At 42.0% G+C, this 24,457-nt stretch overlaps 1 protein-coding gene across 1 annotated transcript in view; it reads right to left on the bottom strand.

The window, feature by feature from the left end:
- LOC111239831 (protein Shroom3-like) overlaps positions 1–24,457 on the bottom strand; it is a 60,078-nt gene that overhangs the window by 14,270 nt on the left and 21,351 nt on the right. The window contains exons 3-15 of the mRNA XM_022769747.1: positions 9,980–10,198; positions 8,977–9,302; positions 8,643–8,880; positions 8,150–8,205; positions 7,420–7,891; positions 6,513–6,806; positions 5,144–5,585; positions 4,866–4,999; positions 4,545–4,688; positions 3,851–4,323; positions 2,803–3,030; positions 2,400–2,607; positions 1,792–2,104 (exon numbers count right to left, since the gene is read on the bottom strand). Of these exons, the coding sequence (XP_022625468.1) occupies positions 1,792–2,104; positions 2,400–2,607; positions 2,803–3,030; positions 3,851–4,323; positions 4,545–4,688; positions 4,866–4,999; positions 5,144–5,585; positions 6,513–6,806; positions 7,420–7,891; positions 8,150–8,205; positions 8,643–8,880; positions 8,977–9,302; positions 9,980–10,198 (3,547 nt within the window). The remainder of the gene's footprint in view (positions 1–1,791; positions 2,105–2,399; positions 2,608–2,802; positions 3,031–3,850; positions 4,324–4,544; positions 4,689–4,865; positions 5,000–5,143; positions 5,586–6,512; positions 6,807–7,419; positions 7,892–8,149; positions 8,206–8,642; positions 8,881–8,976; positions 9,303–9,979; positions 10,199–24,457) is intronic.

Below are 24,457 nucleotides of genomic sequence, written 5' to 3'. Positions count from 1 at the left end.
AACAAATGTTTGTGGCAAATGAAGCTGCAGTCTACACACAGAAAACGTTCCTTTTAACTTGTTCATAACAGTTCACGATTAGCTTAATGTTAGCGCGCTGCGCTCATGTAAAACAAACCGCGGTGTATGGGAGAAGTTGAAAATGCAGCTTTCTACATGTTTAAATCTTGTTGAACAGGTGGTTTGATGAAGGACGCTGATTGCTTTTTTATTCACAAAGGATGTGATTACACTCACAGAGCTACGACCGTAGATGTTGTCAGCTCCGGTAAAAAGTTTACTCCTCACTGGTCTCCACCGCCGCCTCTGTGCTGTCGCTGTGTTGTGTGAGAGAGAGGCAGCAGCCTGACACTAAACAAAGTATTTTTTCCCAGCTCATTTAGCTCAGGCACTGTCTGCATTGCATGTGTAAATACATTTTTGTCTAATTCATCTCTCAGTCTTTTATGATGTGTTGTTGCACATGTTCATATTGTTATGACGATGAAAATATGATTTATCGGTCAGCACATGTTCACAAGCCTGAAAGTTGCAGGTGTGTTTAGTGTTGAGCATGCAATTTACTGTACATGCTCAACTCTGATTGGACAGTTATTTTCATTGCCATCATACTGCCTTTCCTGAACTCTGAACTTGCATTTTTCAAAAGTAAAGGAGGAGCATGATTTGTTCTCTCATGGCTATTGCCATACCAGGAAGTACTCGGAACTTTAAGTTCTGGGTACTTTTCTTCAGGAACTAAAAGGTTTCTGTGGCCCATTGTTGTTTGCGTTTCCACCGCAGCCTAAAGTCCCGGGAAGATTATGCAAAATTATTACTTGACATTACATTATTCACAGCACTTGGAGGATACAAAATGAACGAAAATACAGGACAAATTGCGTCCCATATATATTCAATACAGGAAGGAGCATTTTATTTTCAAATACAGGACGATCCCACATTTTACATGACGAGTGTCAACCCTAGCCACTCCGGTTGTTGTGGTCCTTTATCTTTTTGAAGTCCTGTTTCAGTTTTTTTACCTTCTCCTGGACCTGTTTTGGTCTGTGGAAAATGTGTTTGCTCGCTGCAGACTTTTAAACATGGCGGGTGAAATACAATGCAACGAGTACTCGACCAGTCAGAAATTTTCAGCACTGCAGAACACACCCCCCCAAAGTTCCTGAACCTTTGGAAAGTACTACCCCCCGACCAGGGACTTTTTTGGGGGTCGATCAATTAACCCCAGAATTAATTTAGATCCTGGTTACTGCGGTCAAAATAGTTCCTCAAAAGGTTCTTGGTTCCTGGGGAAAGTTCCTGCGGTGGAAACACGGCTATGGTTGGGTAACAAATGCAACAAGAGCTAGAAAGAGAGTTAACAGTTGGCCAGTCATGGTGTGGAGTGGCTGTGAATGTTGGATCATTAGTTTTAGAAAGTTACATAAAAACAGAGTGCACCAAGTTGAAAGATAAAAGATAGATAAGTGAATTTGAAGACACCACAGCAGTGGTTTTTTATACTACTCTGGAAAGTCATCTCACAATTGTAAGCTAAATTTAGCATTTTTGATCATTATATAATGTTTAATCATGGACGCCAAAGTTGAAACATTATAAACATATACATTATAACTAATTTCATCTTCTGATTATGTAATTTCATTAGTATATGATAGTTCTCCTACTGACGTACACATTCCTACAAATAACACAAAAGGCATAAACTACATTTTTTCAGAAAACCCACAGTAAATTCTGTGACTGTGGGCTGCAATAATTGCAATTAAAATGTGAGCCCAGTGTTACCTGGTTTAGTGTTTCCACAGCTGGGGAAGAGCAGGAGCGGTAGTGTTGCAGACTCATCTGTGTCTCCTCAGATCGTTCCAGGAGATCCTCAGCAGATGTCGATTTCCCAGAGCTCTGATCAGACCATGCCCTCTGCAGAGCCCCATTCAGCTGCTTGGACAGTCCCAGGCTGAGTTGAGACTCTGCATCCTGCTGCTGGTGTGGCAGGCCTGGGTCTCTGCTCAAAGATTGACTGCGTCTGCTGAGACCTGCTTCTGGGGTGTGACCCTGGAGGATCTTGACCTGGATCTCAGGAGGGGAGCCAGGAGGAGCACTGGGAATAGAAACCAGGAAAAACCATAATTATTAAATTTTAATAATGATGTAATAGTTGAACTTCACATTAAAATGTAAATGTTAATATAATTATATTTAAATTATCATCTTGTTATTATAATTCATCAGGTGGTGAACATGAATGTATCAAACTCTGTGGCAATCCACGTTATCGAGATATTTTGGTCTGAACTGAAGTTGTGACTGACTGACAGCCTGACACTGCAATCCTGAAGTCACACCATCAGTATGGCAAGAAGAGTTAGTTGCAGCAGATGTCGGGTTTTGGTTACCTGTGTGGTGGGTGCGCTGGAGGCCTTGGAGTTGTCACCCTACCCGGGTAGAACATGTTGGACTGGAGGTTGCGCAGGTTGACTCCAGAAGGAAGAGTGGAGCAGAGACGCCTCTCCCAATAGAAGTTTCTTTCTGAGCCAGAGTCCTGGAGGGAAAGCAGGCTGGAGGCAGAGGAGAGGCTGAGGGTTTCTGAGTAACAGGAGGAGGCTGGAGATAGAAGGAAGGAAGGAGAGTAGGGGGGTAAAGAGGACAGAGAAAGCAATGATCCGATTAATTTACCTATTTCTCTCTCAGTCTCTCAATTGAATATTTGCTTTATCTGATGTCTATCCTTCATCCACTCTCACTCACTGTTTTTCTTCTGTCTATCCACATACTTTATTACTCCCTCCCTCCACCCACCTGTATGGTTGCTGTTCTCAGGTTGTAGATAAGCACTGCGAGGCCTTGGTCCACTCCTCTTTCCTCCCTCATCTCTCTTTATACCTCTCTTCCTCTCCAAGTACTCTGCAAGAGCATCGTGCTGAAGCTGTCGTAGGTCAGGCCTTGACGTGGCGTTCTGGGTAGGCCCACCCCTGACACAACTTGCTGCAAGTTCAAACATCTTCCGCCGGTCTGCCACACTGGTCTCTGACAGACAGGGAGATCAGGGTTTTTGCCCACGTTTAGCCACGTACATTTCCCATGTTCCATACTAGATACTGATCAATCACAACACCGACATTCTTATCAAGCTAATTTATTTTGTGAACAACTTCCAAATAGAAGCTCAGTGGTGGCCAGAACTGTCAACATCCCCAAGTGTTTCTGTGATGCAAACCCACCATACAAGTTTAATTTTTTTCCATATTCATTTATCTTTTAGAAGTACCACCTCATGGTTATATGCCTCATCCAACCACTTCAGTTGTAGTTAATTAGCGTGTGAATTCTTGACCAAAATGTATACAACACTAAAAATCTTTCCTGGCCTTTGACATTAGCATCATGCTCTTCAAAACTTGGTGCTAAAGATGCATTTCGGCCAGTACTCGAAAAGTATTTAGGTTCAATACAAAGCCTGATTCTCCCAAAACTAAGCCTTAGTGAGCTCAGAGCTAAAGCTTAACCCTTACAAACTGAGCATAGCATTGATAATACACATGCACATGTTCTACAAAACATTAAATACCTTTTGAACCATTTATGATGGAAACAAGCTTTAAATTGTGTCTGAACCATGAGATTCTCAAATATGGTAATGCAAGATGGTGACTTCACACAGCACCAGAAAGGGTAGGTTCCCCTGAATCATATGATGGCAAAAACTAATCAGTGCCATTCACAATATTGACCTGGTTATTTGAAGATCTTGTGTTCGTTATTGAGAGAGTTTGGTTACCATCAGGGTAGAAAAGGGTGTAGTGCAACAACTGTTTTCAATCTGCTTTTGTAGTGTTTTCTTATTTACCTCCTCCACGCCTGAAGAGAGCAGCAGTCTCAGTGTCTGAAACCCCAACCTCATTCATGTTTTCTGGCTCCGAGTACGAGCGCTTCTTTTGGTCTGCCGCCAGACGCTTGCGGCCGCAAATCCGAATCAGAGCAGGAGGTCCCACTGGCGGGACGCTGGGGAGAGCTGGGGGGCTCGTGCCTCGAATCTCCGGGCTAACCACATGTCGCTCCTTCGGGGTGTGAGGGGAAGTGACCAGTGGTGGCGACTTTGCTGTTATGATGATGCCCTGTGGTTTTGGCATAGTTTTGGGGCCTTTTTTCTCCAGAGAGTAAAGCTTGGCAGGGACAGGTGGAGGCTGATGGCTGCTGGGGGAGGACACAGGAGGAGGAGCTGCAGGAGGAGGGCTGACTGAGGAGCTGAGGTCTCTCCGTCTGAAGGAGGTGGACCGCAGGACCTTTGACTGGGCGTCTTTCAAAGATTCCCTGTAAGATCTGATTAGAGACAAGTTTACAATGTCAGGATAGCTCAGAGAGACTCAGCACACTGAGCTGTCGAAAGGTTGAACTCTAATCTGTTGGAGTACTCTAACTTGCTGAGCTACTATGATCTGAGGAAGGACTCTGACTCGCTGAAGGACTCTGACCTGCTGAAACACTCTGATGTAGGGGGAAGACTCTTGTTGGACTACTCTAAACTACTAAAGGAGTCTGACCTGTTGGAGGATGTGTCCTGCATGGAGCCTAGCATCTCCTGCATGTCTTGTCTCTGGGGGAAGTCTTTGCTGCTGTCACTGGATTCATCCAGCTGGAAGCTGCTGCGACTCCTTTGGAGAGCTGAACTGGGATCTGTTGGGGTCCTAAACCACACACAAATATAGCTGCCTTTTGATAGGGAGTTAAGTGAATGCAAATGTGTCCATAGGCCGGAATTGTGATAAATATATTAATTTTGAAGACATTTTTTGGGATTATAGAGATCTGATGCAGTGTAACATTTTTAGCTATATTTGTAACAGTTATCTGCAGCCCTTTACCTGTATTTCATGTGGTCACTGCTCCCTCCTCTGTAGCTCAGAGTTCTGTGGGCTTTAGTCCCATTGGTGCTTTTCTCCAGCATGTTTCTCAGGTCATCTGCTCCACAGGGGGTGCTGTGGCCTTTCTCACTCATCTGATTCAACATCAGAAAACATTAAACAGTGAAGCAGAGTCACAGCCATTTCTGTGTTAAGTGAGAGAGCTCATTGTGGGCTTTGAAAAGCTTCTCGGGGAAATAAACGTGGTGATTACAGATTTTAAGTGTGCTTGGAGTTACCCTCAGTTGAGTGGCTTTGTTGTGTGCGTTGTTTATGCTGTGACAACGCAGTTTTCCGGCACGTTCCTGGCGCTCAAAACGACTCACTTTCTCCAAGACAGACAGGCTACGGGCAGGCCCCTGGCTGCCATCAGCTAGGCTACTGTTGCCATGGTTACTGGCAGAGACAGCACTGTCAGAGATGGTGCATTGCTGGACCTCAGCAAGGGCGATCTCCAAACGGGTAAGTGGGTGTTCTCTGTCTTTGCCTCGTTCTCTGTGATCCCAGTGCTGGTACTGCAGAGCTGCTGATTCACTTAGGTGACAGGGAGAAGTCTGGGAATCGGAGGTGGGTGGAGCCTGAGGCTGAGGGTGTACTGATAAGTGGGTAGGTAATACTTGTCCCTGGGTGGGCCTGGAGAACACCACTGGGTCTGAATGAATGCTGGTCTGGTCCAGTGATCTGAAGGGAAGGAGGGAGGGAGGAGAGGAAAATGGAGGACAAAATGTAAAAGATAGGGAGGGATAAAAGAAGACATCAGTCTTCAGTCCAACCAACAACTGGATGAACTTACCAGCCATTCACAATCAGGAAGCTGCTTTTATACAGAAATTTGTTAAATTAGATTGGCTGTCACAATCTTTTACCATGCCTTTATTTCCTGCAAAGAGGCCTCCTTTAGACCATGTTGAAGCAACCTGACTGGTTGAGAGATGCTGACCTACTGAAAGACTTTGACTGGTTGAGTGACTTTGACCTGCTTTACTATACCATGAAGTCAAGTAAGGTCAAGCTTATTTGTATAGCCCAGTATCACATACAGGTCTCAAAGGTCTTTACAGGCTCACAACACTCTAAGTTCATCAAGAAGGAAAAGGAAGAGCTTCAGCCATGTGTTTTTCAGAGCAGATGATCATTCTACAGCTTCACAAACCCACTTAATGAGCCACACATGACCAATTTTTGAGAAGTTGCTGATTGTTGTGTAGTGGGAGCTTCGAGTAATGAACAAACCAAGTGTGAAACGTGAACATTTTACTTGCCAGTATGGTGCAGTTTTTCAAGAACAACGTAAACAAAACGGGCTCTTACAGCAGATGTCTCAACTTCATAACATCATCATGTAACTAGCGATAAAGCCACGACAGGCTACTTCCTGTTCCTTATACTTCAAAATAAACATATACACTTATACATTTATCACACAGACTAATTCAAACAAAGAAACATAAACCACATTAATTAGCTTGTTTGAATTCACAACATTGATTGCATGTTGAAGGAGTTTCACAGTGACAGAGACAGAATCTGTTATCTCAACATGCCATGCAGACATAGACAGAAATTATTTCAGCGCACATGGATCACATAATACTCATCCCTCCTTACCTGCTCCTGTCTCCCCTGGACTGGACAGGTGTGTAGGGGTCCCTCCACTCGTGTGATGATAGGGGCCTGGGTCCACGGGTGGATTGGATGTGGGGAATATGGAAACCGTGGTTTTGTTCCTGGAATGCATGGCTGTGGGGTCCCTGGCTTTTATGAGTATAGGACCCTTGGAAGCTCTGACTGTGAGGTTCCTGGTGGTTGGGTCTTTGGGACCCTGTCTGACCCTCTGATCGCCCTCCAGCAATTTTCATGTGGGATTTGTAGTGTCCATGGTGAGACTCTTCCTGTTGAGGCCTGATAAAAGTAAAAGACTGAGTTAACATTACGGGCCAATATGAACAATTTTTAAATCTGCCGGCCAGCATGTTCTCCCCATGCCTGCATGGGTTTCATCCGGCCTCCTCCCCTAGGCTAGGTTAATTGGCAACTCAAAATGCCCATAGGTGTAAATGTGAGTGTGAAGGGTTGTTTGTCTTTATATGTCAGTCCTGTGATAGACTTGTGACTTGTCCAGGGTGTACTCCTCCTCTCGCCTGTCAAGTATAAGCGGGTATGGCTAATGAATGGGTGGCACCTATCCATCCCCATAGATAATTTTTACAGCCCCATATCACAAAATGACATCTTGAGTAGATGAGGATGAAGTTGGCAAAAACATGACTGTCGGAACATACTTATACCAAAATTGGAATATGCTATAGAGGTGAAGTGAGTTTCTGTGGACAGTTTGACACTTTTTTCACTATGACACTGGGACACTTGGAATTTATTGTAACTAACTTTTCTCATACTTCTGTGAAGTCCCCGACTTCAACTAACTACAGTGAGAAAAGCCAGCCACTTGGACGTGAGTGGCTGAAGTATTGAAATATCCATAGAAAAGATCTTTAAAAAATCTAATCATTACCTGTCTGCCTCGTGTGCTTGAGTCCTGAGCTGTGAAGAGGCAGATGTCGGGGAGTGCAGGTATGGTGAAGTAGAAATGTTATTTTGGTGTCCATTTTCTGTAACTGATATCTTTCCATCCTTGTGACCTCCTGTCCCTCCTTCATCCTTCCCTCCAAATCCCTGCAGCCCCTGGTGCTGCTGTCGGCTGCTTTCCTTGGCAAGGGCGGGGTAGACTGCAGAGGAACCTGCCCCAGGGTTGGAGCTGGGCATCTGTGCGTAGTGGGGCTCAGGCTGGGGGACAGGGTACACACCCGTGGGAAAAATGAGCCAGCCGGGCTGGGTGGTGGGGCCTCCAGGTCCAGTAGAGGGTTCAGGAGGTGAAAGGGGCTGGGGAAAGCCTCCGCCCTGCCGGGGTTTTGTGGTGGGGCTGCTCTCTGGACTCTTCTCTATCACTGTATGGAGCTGACACTCTGTGCCATATGAGCCTTTAGCTGGAAACACAGCAGTGATGGTTGTAAGAATAATGCAGAGGATTAATGATCAAATAACTTGCACTAGGTGTCCCCTAAGAAAGTTTTTCTTATCGGCAAAAGTAAAAAAAAGTGTTGTTAGTCTATGATCTTTCCTGTATCGATTTATTTTCAGCTTTTTAGGAATGTCTTCTGCACCAATGGTAGAGCTTTAATTAAATGGTTTATGTTGACTGTTCTTAAAATGAGTGAACACATGGTTAAAGAATTAAAATATACCTGCACCTGAGGCCACAGGGCCACTTGAGTGATGCCAGGAACCTTTCTGCAGAGACCTGAATAAAATACATTATATTAGATGAAAAACATTTAATTTCAGAACAGCATATTTCACAACAATATTTGAAATATACTCCATCTTACTGTACCTTACTCCTCTGCTACACCTTACCATACTATTTTGTATCTCATCACTTCATGCAACCCTCTCTTTCACTATATATTTTACAATAGAGGGTTTTTCATTAATCGATTCCATACAGCTTGGTCTCAGACTATTGGCCACACTATAGTTGCTACTAAAATTTGCACACCTAGTTATTCTAACAAATTAGTAGCTAATTTCTTTAAGAAGAACACCATGCAAATCCTTGATAAATGAGGGGTTCAGATTTTCTTACATACAGTAAATTGTATGTATTATTTCATTATCACTGTCACATACTTTTGGATGAAAATCAAGATTCACCCTGATATGACAGATCCTACTCACCGTAGTGACCGGGCATGCTCCAGACTGGACCAAGAGTTTGGTCTTTCGTGGTTCCTGATGGCTGCGTAGCTGTCGCTGCGCCTTGGTGGAGCTGGCACCCCCTTCAAGCTTTCATAGGAGCTGCGGGTAGCTGCCGGGCTCCATATTGGACCGACACTGTGTCTGTTTGAAGCTGGCACACCACCACCGCTGCTGCCACTGCTGCTGCCGCTGCTGCTTCCACGGTAACAGACCCCACCTAATGAACCTGGAATCAATAGTGCAAAGAAAGACAGTGATCTCATCACACTGCAATTACATTACCTCAAAACCAATCCTGAAACAGAAACTTTACCTTGCACATCTTGGCTCAGCCCGGCCCTTGCCCCACCCCCACCTCGGGAATCGCAGTTGTGTAGCAACGCAGCAGAGGTGGAATTTAGCTCATGCTCTTGAGATAGGCCCTGCTGGGCATCGTAAACTGTCCGGATGTAATGGATGTCAGCCTGCTGCATCTCACCACTTCCCCCTCCTCTCTGAGGGACGGTCTCTAGTGAATAGGAGCGCTCTGGGCTGAAGGAGGGTGTGGAGGCAAGGTACTCTGGGATACTGGAACTGGTGGAGAAGGAGGAATAGGCAGAGTCTCGTTTGCTGTGGAGGTGGTCGATGCTGTTTGAGGATCTGGAACACAACAAGAGATTTATTTCCACATCATAAGGTTGTCATTGACTAGTTCATTAAAAGAGTGGTCATACTTACAGATAGTCAACATATTTTTTTAGTTAACTGAGCAAATGTTTCAGTTGTATCAACTGTCATTGAGGTGAATATAGTATAGCAAAAAGACAGTCTGAGATACACTATGATGTGGCTATTCAAACTGTATTATACTTTCAAAAGAACCACACACAGTGACACAGTGACTGTGGCATCATGTTTGGTGAGGGTAAAAATACCCCTGATTTTCATAGTGCACAATAAGGCTCTCATGATCTTTCCATTGTCTCTCCTCAGAAAGGGCAATCATGTCCAGGTCTGACCAAACAGTAGACCTAGGAGTCCCTTCAAAACTGGTAACCATAGTATGAGGACAGGACTTTTGAGATGCTGCGTGTAGTCATTGCACTTGCAGCTGGTCAACAGATAGCTTAAACGCTAACTGCTGCTAAAGCCAGAATGAGTTCTTTCTGTTTCTACAGCTGTTGAATAAACAAGATACATCATATAAATCATCTTTTTGTATTTTTGATGGAGCTAGGCTAGCAGTTTCCACACGCTTCCAGTCTCCTTGCTAACCTAAGCCAACCACTTCCTGGAACTATCTCTGTACTTCACAGACTTAAAGACAGTATCTGAACCTGGCAGAGGACAGCTGGTGGCAGGAGGAGTAGGTGGGGTGGGGCCCACTGTAGGTGTGGTGGCCAAGTAGGTGGTGGTGCTGAGTTCCGGAGTGAAGCTGGGAGGACTGGGGAGGGTCCAGGCTCTCCATGCTGCCCCTAGAGCTGTACTGGTCCGGACTCTTCCTCAGAGAGCTGCCACCGGAGTCAAAGCCACCAGACAGGTCAGTAGTCGAAGCACTGAGAGAAAGAGACAGAAATAAATTTAAGTTTTTACTAGGAAGACTCATAAAATAAATCATCACACAACTTCAGACATCTCTGATTTAAGCTTAAAGCTAACATCAGCATACAAACATGCACATAACCACATTGCCAACATGCTGACGTTTAGCAGCACCATCTTGTGTGTTAGCATGTTAACATTTCCTAATTACCACCTAACACAAAGTACAGCTGTGACTGATGAGAATGTCATTAGCTTTGCAGGTATTTATTTATAAATAATAACAGTGCTGTAAATATTTTGATTTCACCAGGTGAGAAGTCAGGAGATAACTAAAATGAAGAAAAGGTTTTTCGACCAGTGGAAAAGGGGCTTAAGAGTGTGAGAGAGAGACCCTGTTCAAACCTGGTATTGACGTCCATCTCGGGTGATCAGAAAGTGGACAGCTGTAAGTTCAGGTGTGAACGGATTGAGGATGCATTTGAGATCTGATCACTCAGGCCCTGTTCAGACCTGGTATTAACATGCATCTTTAGTCACAAGTGGACAGGTCTAAGTACATCAGTTCACAGCCGGCTTTAAAAAATCTCTCCACATGCGTCTCCATTGACCACTTGTGATCGGATCTCACTTCCCTCTTTATAGAAATTAATCGGGAATGACAAATAAACAGGTATGTGATGTTATTTTAGCCAATTGACTGATGGTTCTGTTCCCAATGTGCCTGTGTATGTGTGAGTGAGAAAGTGAGAGAGACCAAGCAAGAAAGCGAATGGGGCATGGATGGGTTAAGCAAAGTAATGCGCTGCGCACAGGGCTTGCAGTGAAGTAAGGTTTTATCCAGTTAAAATAGTAAAATATTTTCTGTTCAAAATAAAACTGTGTTGGGACTAATCAGACTGTGTCAGATGACATCAGTGGAGTAGGCTCTCCTTCAATGTGGCCAAACGCATTTGCGTTCATACTGCTAAAAGAATGTGGTAATCCAGACTACCTCTGAATGTGGTCTGAGTAATCAGATATCAAATGCATCCTCAATTCATCTTGGGTGGGTTCACACCTGAATTTAGAGCTGTCCATTTGTGATCGGATCACCTGAGACAGATGTCAATACCGATCTGAACAGGGCCTATCAACAAACTTTTTACTCAGCACTCTACTTTACCAACATGATACGACAGTTAGTCACGTGCGCATGTGTGTGTGTGTGGTGGGATTGTTGCCATGGGAGACCCAGAGGTGAGGGGGAGTGAGAGAAGGGCTAGAATGCAGGAATGCCCTTCTCTCATTCCCCGTCCACAGAACACAAACACACACACAGCCACGTCAGAGGCTTTTATTCACCCCTCACTGTTGTGATAGTTGACTTACAGAGAGTTTAAAGTGTATTTGTAATTTAATTAATCTTTGTCGAACATTCTAATGTTCAACATCAGTTTGTTGAAATGGTTAGGGTTAGCATTAGGGAAACATGAAGTGTTACAAATACTTTGTAAACTCTGCAGCCAAATCACCCCACAGGACCTCTGACTGGTCTGAGACAAGAGTTCTGATCCCTAAAACCCTTCACACTACAAAACAGCATATAGAAAACTCCAATGATCTTAAGTGTACATCTTGTTCACTTGTGACGACATTCACACACAAGTAAACAACCCTTTATAAAATGTCTTAACTTCCCAAAATCCTCCCGACTTTCCAAATATTTCAAGATTTTTCATAAATGTCTTAAATTTTCTTAAAGGTTCCTTGTTTTCCAAAAATGTCATAAGTTTTCAAAAATGTCCTAACTTTCTGAAACTCTCCTAATTTCCCATAAAATTTACCAATTTTCTTAAAATGTCCTCACTTTCCAAAAAATTCCTAATTTCCTAAAAATGTATGTAAAAAGTTCTTAACCTAACCTAGATCTAATCTTCATCTTTGATTCAAGTGTTGCACGCTTGAATTAAGATGAACTAACCAGTGTGGCTTTTGAGTTTATATTTTACTGGAAAAGTTTATCTGCAAGATATAGACATAGTACACACGTTTTGTGTACAGTCTTTTCTCTTTTGCTTGGCGGACTGCATTACAATGAGTTATATTGCCTTTATGCAAACTCAGAACAAACGTCTTACAACTGAATGGATAACGCTACACAAAATATCACTGTGACTCCTTGTCTCATATCACTGTGATTACAATTGGGCACAAGTATAAAAACACCTAAACACAGTGCCACGAGGTTTCTACACGACTGTTAAATTAGCTTTCGCTGCTAACATTTAGCTTAATCGCTGATCTACACGGATAACAACAAATATACTATAAACATACAAAATGGGGGTGAACGGCCAACGTTCCCACATTCTCTACAACCCTGTGGACTTAATACTACAACCGGTGTCAATTTCTTAGCTGTTTTATTCTTACTTACCTGCAAGATTTAGACATATTACATCGTTACACGTTTTGTGTACAGTCTTTTCTCTTTTGCTCGGCGCACTGCATTACAATGAGTGGCCCGGCCATTTTTTCCTCTGCTAGACCTGGTCACTTTAGGTGACTACTCCCTCTTGTGGTGTAATAGAGGAAGAACTTCTCTTAAAGTACTATGTCTTCTTATGGGAAACTGGAGCACCGATTATCTTGTGACAACTACAGAAAACAATACCTTTTAATAACCTGAACATTATGATGAAATAAAGTGTTATAATTAAATAAGATATTATGGGGGTGGCTTATTTTCCTCCATATAACACTTTTGCCCTTACTCACGTAAACAGTTAACAGTTAACAGTAAACAGATAATTTTCTAAAAATGTCCCCATTTTTTCACTTTCCTAAAATGTTTCTAAAATAGTCCTCTCTCTCAAGGTAACACTAAGAGAAGACAAAAGCACTGCCGTGGTAATAGGTTTACTCCCCCCTGGAGGTACATTGACTAATCAATAATCATTATATTTCATTAACAATTATATTTCATCATGTGATCAGTAACAATATAAACTACCACATACTGGAAATCAATATGCATTTAAGTACAGACTAAAAGGCTTGAGGTCACAAAAGGAACCGATTTTTGACATTTAACAATCAAAACACAATGTGCAGTAGGTCTCATAACAAAGAGACATATTGATCCATCTCTGCATCTCTGTCCACTCAACAAATTCCTCCCCCGGTGACATGAACTATTGTTAGTGTCATACAAATACTGTTAATGTTAAGTGAAAATTTAAATAAAAACTGAATAAGCTGGTTTCTGTAACAGTGAACCATGATTGTCTGAGACACCAGCCAACTCTTGTAAGAAGCACTGTGTTTGTGTGTTATGATCAAGTTTTTATGTCAAACCACAACTGTCCATTAATTCATTAGGAAAACTATGAGGCTATAAATGACTGCTTGTTATGATTTCTTCACAGATTACTCTTATGTAGTGCAGCATCATCTATGTAGATGAACAGGAAATGCAATTCTAACATAGGGCCATAAGTTAAATGGCCTGCTAAAAACTAAAAAAGTAAAAACTGAGATAAATTCATATGATTTGAACCTGGGAGCTGAAATCTTCACGACAGGACATGTTTAATGTCAAGAGAGAGGACTGGTTCCTGTTAGTCAGACGTGAGATAAGATGTGAAGGGGTTACTGTATATGTATGTTGACATGAACAAGAAGAGTATTCTCACAGCCATTAGATATTTAGATAGATAGATAGATAGATAGATAGATAGATAGATAGATAGATAGATAGATAGATAGATAGATAGATAGATAGATAGATAGATAGATAGTGTTGGGACTCGTCAACCCCTAGGGTGTCACCAAACAAAACCAGATCTCCTTCTTGGTTCTCTCTCTTGCCTCTCTCTTCTCTCTTCTCTCCTGAGCTTGCTCGTCAAAGGGCAAAAAAGCCCCAGCCCAGGTCAGCTCTGCTACCTGAGAAACTAGCTCTCTCGCCGGCCCGCTCATAGCAGCAGCCAAACACTCTTGTCCTCAACAGCAGCAACCTGCTTCGGATTAACTGAGACTGAACCAAGTTCTCTTCGGAATCACCAGCTACAACACAAGGCCAGCAAGCTGATTTTCCAAGCAACAGGAGTCACAGCAGAGTTAGTGTGGAACAGCTATCTCTGTGAGGAGAACAAAGGAGATAACAGCAAAGCAACACAGCCAGATAGGACTTCACTGCACCAGGAAGCCACCCAACTCACTGGACTTCACAACAACACTGGAAAGGACTTCTTTGTTTGTTCCAAGGACTGGGTAACGTTAACTGACTGGGACTAACCTCTCACAGCACAGCACAGCACAGCACAGCACAGCACAGCACAGCACAGCACAGCACAGCACAGCACAGCACAGCACAGCACAGCACAGCACAGCACAGCACAGCACAGCACAGCAGCAGAAGTGTTAACTTTGTTAATGTACTTATTGATTAATATCTTGTCATAGGTAATGTTTGCTTAGGTTGTGTCAGGTACTCAGGAAACAGAAAAAATAAACAAAAAACAAAAATCAAAATTGGTGGAATGGATCATTTCTGGTCCTTCAGCTGGTTGGAGAGCCAGTCCAGGCCCTCAATCAGGTACTCGTATGTTCACACACACATAGTAGTACGTCTCAGTTCTAGAACCTGCATGAAGCTAACCTCCCTCTAACCTGGTACCTTTAGATTACATGAGCTAGGCTAACAAAGAAACTCACACCTTCCTTACACACAACAGGTGGTCTCAGTGGCCATTTTGAGTAGTTTCTTTGTTTACCAACATCTTGTGTAGTCTTCTTTGTTCAGGTCATGTGGTCATAGTGACCACTTTGAATCGGCCATCTTGCCTTTGTTTGTGTCCCCACAGACACACACATACACCTACACACACACACACACATACACACACCTGTATATACTAGATTAGACATTGTGTTTTTACTCTGCTCCATTGTAAATAAATGTCTTTAAGTATAACTACTGGTGTGTTTAATGTTGCACAAGCATGAATATTGCCAACCTCTACTTTGTAGAATTCCAATCCTTCAACTTTAACTTACTGTTGATATGGTAATTTGGTTATAGTTAGTAAGCTAATTATTAATCAGAGTTCCAGATTAATGGTAATAGATCGAGACTGAAACAATATTGGCTATTTTGCCTATTATTTTAGGCTGGTGCCTGAGGACTTTAATTAATTTTAAGGTTATTATTTAATATTAATATTTTTTAATATGAATATTTTTCTTAATTTATGATAGCCAATAAATTAATAGACAACCGAAAATCCTACATATTTGGTGTCCAGCTTATGAGGCAGAGCTCAGACCCAACAATAGATAGATAGATAGATAGATAGATAGATAGATAGATAGATAGATACTTTATTTAACTCCTATGGGAAATTAATGTGTCCATTAACTCATTGCTGATAATAATAATAACAGTTAATAATAAACAAACAACAATAATTAAATTAGTCTGCTTCCTTTGGCTGAGTTGTTGTATAGTGTGATGGCAGTGGGAACAAAGGATCTCCTGAACCTCTCTGTTCTGCAGCACAGTGAGATGACACATTTGCTGCACCTGTAGCTGCTTCTCTGTCCTGCCAGAATGTATTGGAGAGAATGGTTGGTATTGTCCAAGTGGCCTCCCCATGTGCGGGGAGGGGGGGGGGGGGTGGGGGGGGGTTAATGCACTTTGAAAAACATTCAAAAAGAACATTAATGCCTTATGTAAACCACGCTGGCATCATCCAAGTAAGAATGGGCCCAGGTGGAGCATTAAAAGAACGGTGTAGGCGAACTGTAGGGGTCTAGATCAGTTTAACCTGTGGCCTCAGAACAGCAACGAGATTGTGACGTGAGGGCCACTGGTCTTAGTCATTTATCTCGGCGTCGTAACCTTACTTTAGGTATTTAAAATAACAATTTAAATGGAACAAGACGTTGATGTTTTCCACAGGACCAGGACCCATCCCTGTTTTGTGGTTTAAGTTGAAGAATCACTCTGGAGAGGCAAGCCAGCTGGTGCTGACGAGTACCTTTAACAAGCCATTGGAACAACACACCATCTTGGACCTGCTTGATTTTCCAGGATGCTAGCCTCTATGAGGCTCTGCCTCACCTCCTCTGCTGTAAAGGACAGGAGACTTGATCCCAGTGTGGAGGGAGTTACAGCTCGCAGTGTAGTTGTATAAGGAGGGATGCAGTCGGTGCCAGAAGCTGCAAGCTAAGCAGTGGAAGAGAGAAACAGCTGTTAGGCTGTGTCAAACCTTGGAATTCACTGGCCTTGTCCACAACATCACAAGGTGTCTCGATGTTACTCGTGATCAGGGTTTGTTGTTTGGAAAAGCAGTGATACAGTCCTTGCTGGTATTACAGTGTCCACACAGAAGTTAATGTATTCTGTGGTACATTCAACCATTCTATTAAGGCCAAGGTCCTTGCTGTTATCATTTTCCCTGTGACTCAACAGTACATCCAATCTGTGCACTCAAACAGTCCTTTAGAGACTCACTGGCCTCCGGGGGCCAGTGAGGGGTAGTTTGCACCTGCCTTAGTAATAGTGGTTTGTAAAAAGGCTGAAGAAAAAACATTATTGTAATCTGATCTGCCCAGGAGTGGTGGTAGAGCTGAAGCAGTGTCAGCCCTCCTTGACAACAAAATCAAGTGTATTATTTCCTTGTGGGACAGGCATTTATACTGAATGAAGTCAGTCAGGTGAGAGGTGAGAGTTTAAAATCCCTTGATATTGCAATAATCATCTAGGGTGCTAAGTCTGCTATCTGCAGCAGTCTCGTTGAATGACGGTCACACACGACTACAGGCTCTGCTTGCGGTTGTTGAATATAAACAACGAATGGCACTAGGGATAGGACACTTGAAGAAATTTTCCTTATTGGATAATCGGGAAAATTAACGATCACATTATCGATTCATTCTTAATTTTTTATATATTACATCTAATACTAAGAGAAAGTGTCTTTTTCTCCTCAATGAAATCTTTATTTCCAAGAAGAAATTATAAGTCCAACAGCAATCCTCTTAAACAATGCAGTTAAAGTTTAATTGTTTAACTATTAAACATAACAAAAAAGATATGCAGCGCTCCTAATGGCCAGCGGAGCCTGAGGCTTGAGCAAACCTCTTCACCAAGTAACAAGCCAAAGCTACGGCGCTTATTACAGGCATTACAGTGTTTACAATGAGCTTTGTTATTTTTTAGCTCGAATTTTCCAACACCACGATTACGCTCCTTGCTCCCTTATGTTTACCTGGATGCCTACAGCCAAGCCGTGCACACCAGCAGCTGAGTATTATTTTTCTCTGTTGAATAATTTAAATATGTGTCCCCCGGTCGGTTGCTGCCATGTAGTGAAATTCATTGCATTGGCTTCAAGACACACTACACAACCAACTTTTGTTGATACATGTTAAGATTGATCAGATTCACGTGGAGTCGACAAATTCTTAATGATCAATTATCGATCATCGTATTATCATGGTCCACCCTAGTGGTGACGATGTGAGCAGAACTGCCTTGGTACATAGTACAGGTCTAAGACAACCTGCCAACAGTCGATATCCCGACAGCAGATCTTCTCCTTCACTGTGGAGAGGGCTGCACCATCTTTGATCACAAGCAGAACTAGTCACACCTTTATTTTTTCCAATTGCCTCTTAGGCGTCTCTGTCTGTCGTACCCAGTCGGAGCTACCGGAGTGGTAAGTCTCCAATGGTCGGGTGTTGTACACAGTCGTACTGGTAAACACAAGACTAACCACTTGTGATTTAGGCTTCATGAGTACGAGCAGACAGAGACGCCAGAGCATTGAAAAAATAAAGGTTGGTGACTAGTTCTGTTGTGAACAAAAGATATGTGCAGCCCCCTGCTCACATGTTGAAGGAGAAGATCTGCTGTCGGATATCGAAACTGTTTGGCAGTTTGGCTTAGACTGTACTATGTACCAAGGCTAGTTTCTCTACATCTCACCACTAGAGGTGGACATTGATTAATCGATTATCGGATTAATTGATCATTAAAGAATTTTGTCCGATCACGTGCGAATCTGATCAATCTACATGTATCAACAAAGTTGTGTTGTGTAGTGTGTTTGAAGCAATGCAATGAATTTCACTACATGGCAGCAACAGCCGGGGACACAATTTAAATTTTCAACAGAGGAAAAATAAATAACTCGCTGCTGGTGTGCAGGCTTGCTGTATAGCATCCCAGTTAAACATGAAGGGGAGCAAAGGCGTAATCGGTGTTGAAAATTTCGAGCTAAAAAATAACAAAGCTCATTGTAAACACTGTAATGCCATGTATAAGCGCCGTAGCTTTGCTTGTTACTTGTGAGAGGTTGCTCAAGCCTCAGGCTCCGCTGCTTAGGACGCTGCATTATCTTTTTTTTTATGTTTAATAGTAAACATTAAACTTTACACTGCATTGCTTTAAGAGGATTGTCTGTTGGGACTATAATTTCTTCTTCTTGGAATAAAGAATTTAGTTGAGGAAAAAGACACTTTCCTTTAGTATTAGATGTAATATAAAAAATTAAAGAATGAATCGATAATGATCGTTAATTTTCCCGATTTATCCAAATAAGGAAATTTCTTCAAGTGCCATATCCCTAAGTCGCCATTGTTGTTATATTCAACAACGTCAAGCAGAGCCTGTAGTCGTGTGTGAGTCATTCACGAGACTTGGCTGCAGAGTACAGACTTAGCACCCTGATGATTCAATTGCCAATACAGGGGATTTTAAAACTCTCAACCTCTCACGCTGACTGACTTCATTCAGTATAATTGCCTGTCCCACAAGGAAAATAATACACTTGATTTGTTGTCAAGGAGGTGACACTGCTTCAGCTCTTACCACCACTTGGCAGATCAGATTACAATCTGTTTTTTCTTCAGCCTTTCTACAAACCCTATGTACTGAGGCAGGCTGCAACTACCCGCTCACTGGCCCCCGGAGCCAGTGAGTCTCTTTAAAGGACTGTTTTGAGTGCACAGATTGGAATGTACTGTTGGAGTCACAGGAAATGATAACAGCAAGGACTTGGCCTTAATAGAATGGTTGAATGTACCACAGACTACATTAACTTCTGTGTGGACACTGTAATACCAGCAAGGACTGTACACTGCTTTCCAAACAACAACCCTGGATCACCAGTAACATCGAGACCCTTGTGATGTTGTGGACAAGGCAGTGAATTCAAGTTTGACACAGCCTCAGCTGTTCTCTCTCCCACTTCTTCAGCTGCGCTTCTCCGACGGCATCTCCTTTACAACCTGACACTGCAGCTGTAACTCCCTCCACACTGGGATCAAGTCCCTGTCCTTTACAGCAGAGGAGGTGAGGGCAGAGCTCAAGAGGCTACATTCCTGGAAAATCAGCAGTCCAGATGGTGTTGTGTCCATGGCTGTTAAGGACTGTGGCAGCCAGCTGGCTTAGCCTCTCCAGGAGATTCAACTTAGACCACAACAGGAGGGTCCTGGTCCTGTGCGAAAACATCACGTCTTGTTCAGTTACCTAAAGTAGGACGGACCGGCCGAGATAATGACTACAGACCAGTGGCCCTCACGTCACACATCTCTGCTTTCTGAGGCCACAGGTTAAACATGTCTAGACCCCTACAGTTCGCCTACACCGTTCTTTACATGCTCCACCTGGCCCATTCTTACTTTGATGACCAGGTGGTTACAGTAGGATTATGTTCTTTGATTTTTTCAAGTGCATTTAACCCCCCCCCCCCCCCCCTCCCCCCCCCCCCCCCCCCCCCCCAATGGAGGCCATCTTGACAATACCAACCATTCTCTCCAATACATTCTGGCAGGACAGAGAAGCAGCTACAGGTGCAGCAAATGTGTCATCTCACTGTGCTGCAGACAGAGAGGTTCAGAGATCTCTTTGTCCACTGCCATCACACTATACAACAACTCAGCCAAAGAAGCAGACTAATTTAATTATTGTTGTTTTGTTTATTATTAACTGTTATTATTATTATCAGCAATGAGTTAATGACACATTAATTTCCCATAGGAGTTAAATAAAGTATCTATCTATCTATCTATCTATCTATCTAATCTATCTATCTATCTATTGTTGGTCTGAGCTCTGCCTCATAAGCTGGACACCAAATATGTAGGATTTCGGTTGTCTATTAATTTATTGGCTATCATAAATTAAGAAAAATATTCATATAAAAAATATTAATATTAAATAATAACCTTAAAATTAATTAAAGTCCTCAGGCACCAGCCTAAAATAATAGGCAAAATACCAATATTGTTTCAGTCTCGATCTATTACCATTAATCTGGAACTCTGATTAATAATTAGCTTACTAACTATAACCAAATTACCATATCAACAGTAAGTTAAAGTTGAAGGATTGGAATTCTACAAAGTAGAGGTTGGCAATATTCATGTTGTGCAACATTAAACACACCAGTGTATACTTAAAAGACATTTATTTACAATGGAGCAGAGTAAAAAACACAATGTCTAATCTAGTATATACAGGTGTGTGTATTGTGTGTGTGTGTGGTAGGTGTATGTGTGTGTCTGTGGGACACAAACAAAGGCAAGATGGCCGATTCCAAAGTGGTCACTATGACCACATGACCTGAACAAAGAAGACTACACAAGATGTTGGTAAACAAAGAAACTACTCAAAATGGCACTGAGACCACCTGTTGTGTGGTAAGGAGTGTGAGTTTCTTTGTTAGCCTAGCTCATGTAATCTAAAGGTACCAGGTTAGAGGGAGTTAGCTTCATGCAGGTTCTAGAACTGAGACGTACTACTATGTGTGTGTGAACATACGAGTACCTGATTGAGGGCCGGACTGGCTCTCCAACCAGCTGAAGGACCAGAAATGATCCATTCCACCAATTTTGATTTTTGTTTTTTGTTTATTTTTTCTGTTTCCTGAGTACCTGACACAACCTAAGCAAACATTACCTATGACAAGATATTAATCAATAAGTACATTAACAAAGTTAACACTTCTGCTGCTGTGCTGTGCTGTGCTGTGCTGTGCTGTGCTTGCTGTGCTGTGCTGTGCTGTGCTGTGCTGTGCTGTGCTGTGCTGTGCTGTGAGAGTGTATATCCCAGTCAGTTAACGTACCCAGTCCTTGGAACAAACAAAGAAGTCCTTTCAGTGTTGTTGTGAAGTCCAGTGAGTTGGGTGGCTTCCTGGTGCAGTTGAAGTCCTATCTGGCTGTGTTGCTTTGCTGTTATCTCCTTTGTTCTCTCACAGAGATAGCTGTTCCACACTAACTCTGCTGTGACTCCTGTTGCTTGGAAAATCAGCTGGCTGCCTTGTGTTGTGCTGCTGATTCCGAAGAGACTTGGTTCAGTCTCAGTTAATCCGAAGCAGGTTGCTGCTGTTGAGGACAAGAGTGTTTGGCTGCTGCTATGAGGGGCCGGCGAGAGAGCTAGTTTCTCAGTAGCAGAGCTGACCTGGGCTGGGGCTTTTTTGCCCTTTGACGAGCAAGCTCAGGAGAGAAGAGAGAGAGAGAGGCAAGAGAGAGAACCAAGAAGGAGATCTGGTTTTGTTTGGTGACACCCTAGGGGTTGACGAGTCCCAACACTATCTATCTATCTATCTATCTATCTATCTATCTATCTATCTATCTATCTAATCTATCTATCTATCTATCTATCTATCTATCTTCTATCTATCTAAATATCTAATGGCTGTGAGAATACTCTTCTTGTTTCATGCAACATACATATACAGTAACCCCTTCACATCTTATCTCACGTCTGACTAACAGGAACCAGTCCTCTCTTTGACATTAAACATGTCCTGTCGTGAAGATTTCAGCTCCCAGTTCAAATCATATGAATTTATCTCAGTTTTTACTTTTTTAGTTTTAGCAGCCATTTAACTTATGGCCCTATGTTAAATTGCATTTCCTGTTCATCTACATAATGATGCTGCACTACATAAGAGTAATCTGTGAAGAAATCATTAACAAGCAGTCATTTATAGCCTCATAGTTTTCCTAATGAATTAATGGACAGTTGTGGTTTGACATAAAAACTTGATCATAAACACAAAACACAGTGCTTCTTACAAGAGTTGGCTGTGTCTCAGACAATCATGGTTCACTGTTACAGAAACCAGCTTATTCAGTTTTTATTTAAATTTTCACTTAACATTAACAGTATTTGTATGACACTAACAATATTCATGTCAGCCGGGGGAGGAATTTGTTGAGTGGACAGAGATGCAGAGATGGATCAATATGTTCTCTTTGTTATGAGACCTACTGCACATTGTGTTTTGATTGTTAAATGTCAAAAATCGGTTCCTTTTGTGACCTCAAGCCTTTTAGTCTGTACTTAAATGCATTATTATTCCAGTATGTGTAGTTTATATTGTTACTGATCACTGATGAAATATAATTGTTAATATGAAATATAATGATTATTGATTAGTCAATGTACCTCCAGGGGGAGTAAACCTATTACCACGGCAGTGCTTTTGTCTTCTCTTAGTGTTACCTTGAGAGAGAGGACTATTTTAGAAACATTTTAGGAAAGTGAAAAAATGGGACATTTTTTAGAAATTATCTGTTACTGTTAACTGTTAACTGTTTACGTGATAAGGCAAAAAGTGTTATATGGAGAAAATAAGCCACCCCCATAATATCTTATTTAATTATAACACTTTATTCATCATAATGTTCAGGTTATTAAAAATGGTATTGTTTTCTGTAGTTGTCACAAGATAATCGGTGCTCCAGTTTCCCATAAGAAGACATATACTTTAAGAGAAGTTCTTCCTCTATTACACCCCAAGAGGAGTAGTCACCTAAAGTGACCAGGTCTAGCGCAGAAGGAAAAAATGGCCGGGCCACTCATTGTAATGCAGTGCGCCGAGCAAAAAGAGAAAAGACTGTACACAAAACGGTGTAACGATGTAATATGTCTAAATCTTGCAGGTAAGTAAGAATAAAAAACAGCTAAGAAATTGACACCGGTTGTAGTATTAAGTCCACAGGTTGTAGAGAATTGGGAACGTTGGCCGTTCACCCCATTTGTATGTTTATAGTTTATAAATTTGTGTTATCCGTGATAGATCAGCGATTAAGCTAAATGTTAGCAGCGAAAGCTAATTTAACAGTCGTGTAGAACCTCGTGCACTGTGTTTAGGTGTTTTTATACTTGTGCCCCAATGTAATCACAGTGATATGGACAAGGAGTCACAGTGATATTTTGTGTAGCGTTATCCATTCAGTTGTAAGACGTTTGTTCTGAGTTTGCATAAAGGCAATATAACTCATTGTAATGCCAGTCCGCCAAGCAAAAAGAGAAAAGACTGTACACCAAAACGTGTTACTATGTCTATATCTTGCAGATAAACTTTTCCAGTAAATATAAACTCAAAAGCCACACTGGTTAGTTCATCTTAATTCAAGCGTGCAACACTTGAATCAAAGATGGAAGATTAGATCTAGGTTAGGTTAAGAACTTTTACATACATTTTTAGGAAATTAGGAATTTTTTGGAAAGTGAGGACATTTTAAGAAAATTGGTAAATTTTATGGGAAATTAGGAGAGTTTCAGAAAGTTAGGACATTTTTGAAAACTTATGACATTTTGGAAAACAAGGAACCTTTAAGAAAATTTAAGACATTTATGAAAAAATCTTGAAATATTTGGAAAGTCGGGGATTTTGGAAGTTAAGACATTTATAAAGGGTTGTTTACTGTGTGTGAATGTCGTCACAAGTGAACAAATGTACACTTAAGATCATTGGAGTTTTCTATATGCTGTTTTGTAGTGTGAAGGGTTTTAGGGATCAGAACTCTTGTTCAGACCAGTCAGAGGTCCTGTGGGTGATTTGGCTGCAGAGTTTACAAAGTATTTGTAACACTTCATGTTTCCCTAATGCTAACCCTAACCATTTCAACAAACTGATGTTGAACATTAGAATGTTCGACAAAATTAATTAAATTACAAATACACTTTAAACTCTCTGTAAGTCAACTATCACAACAGTGAGGGTGAATAAAAAGCCTCTGACGTGGCTGTGTGTGTGTTTGTGTTTGTGGACGGGAATGAGAGAAGGCATTCCGCATTCTAGCCCTTCTCTCACTCCCCCTCACCTCTGGGTCTCCCATGGCAACAATCCCACCACACACACCACACATGCGCACGTGACTAACTGTCGTATCATGTTGGTAAAGTAGAGTGCTGAGTAAAAAGTTTGTTGATAGCCCTGTTCATGATCGGTATTGACATCTGTCTCAGGTATCGATCACAAATGGGA

Source organism: Seriola dumerili, unplaced genomic scaffold, assembly GCF_002260705.1.
Source record: "Seriola dumerili isolate Sdu_G_001 unplaced genomic scaffold, Sdu_1.0 BDQW01004927.1, whole genome shotgun sequence".
Classification (NCBI taxonomy): domain Eukaryota; kingdom Metazoa; phylum Chordata; class Actinopteri; order Carangiformes; family Carangidae; genus Seriola; species Seriola dumerili.
This window is presented reverse-complemented; position numbering and strand designations above follow the sequence as displayed.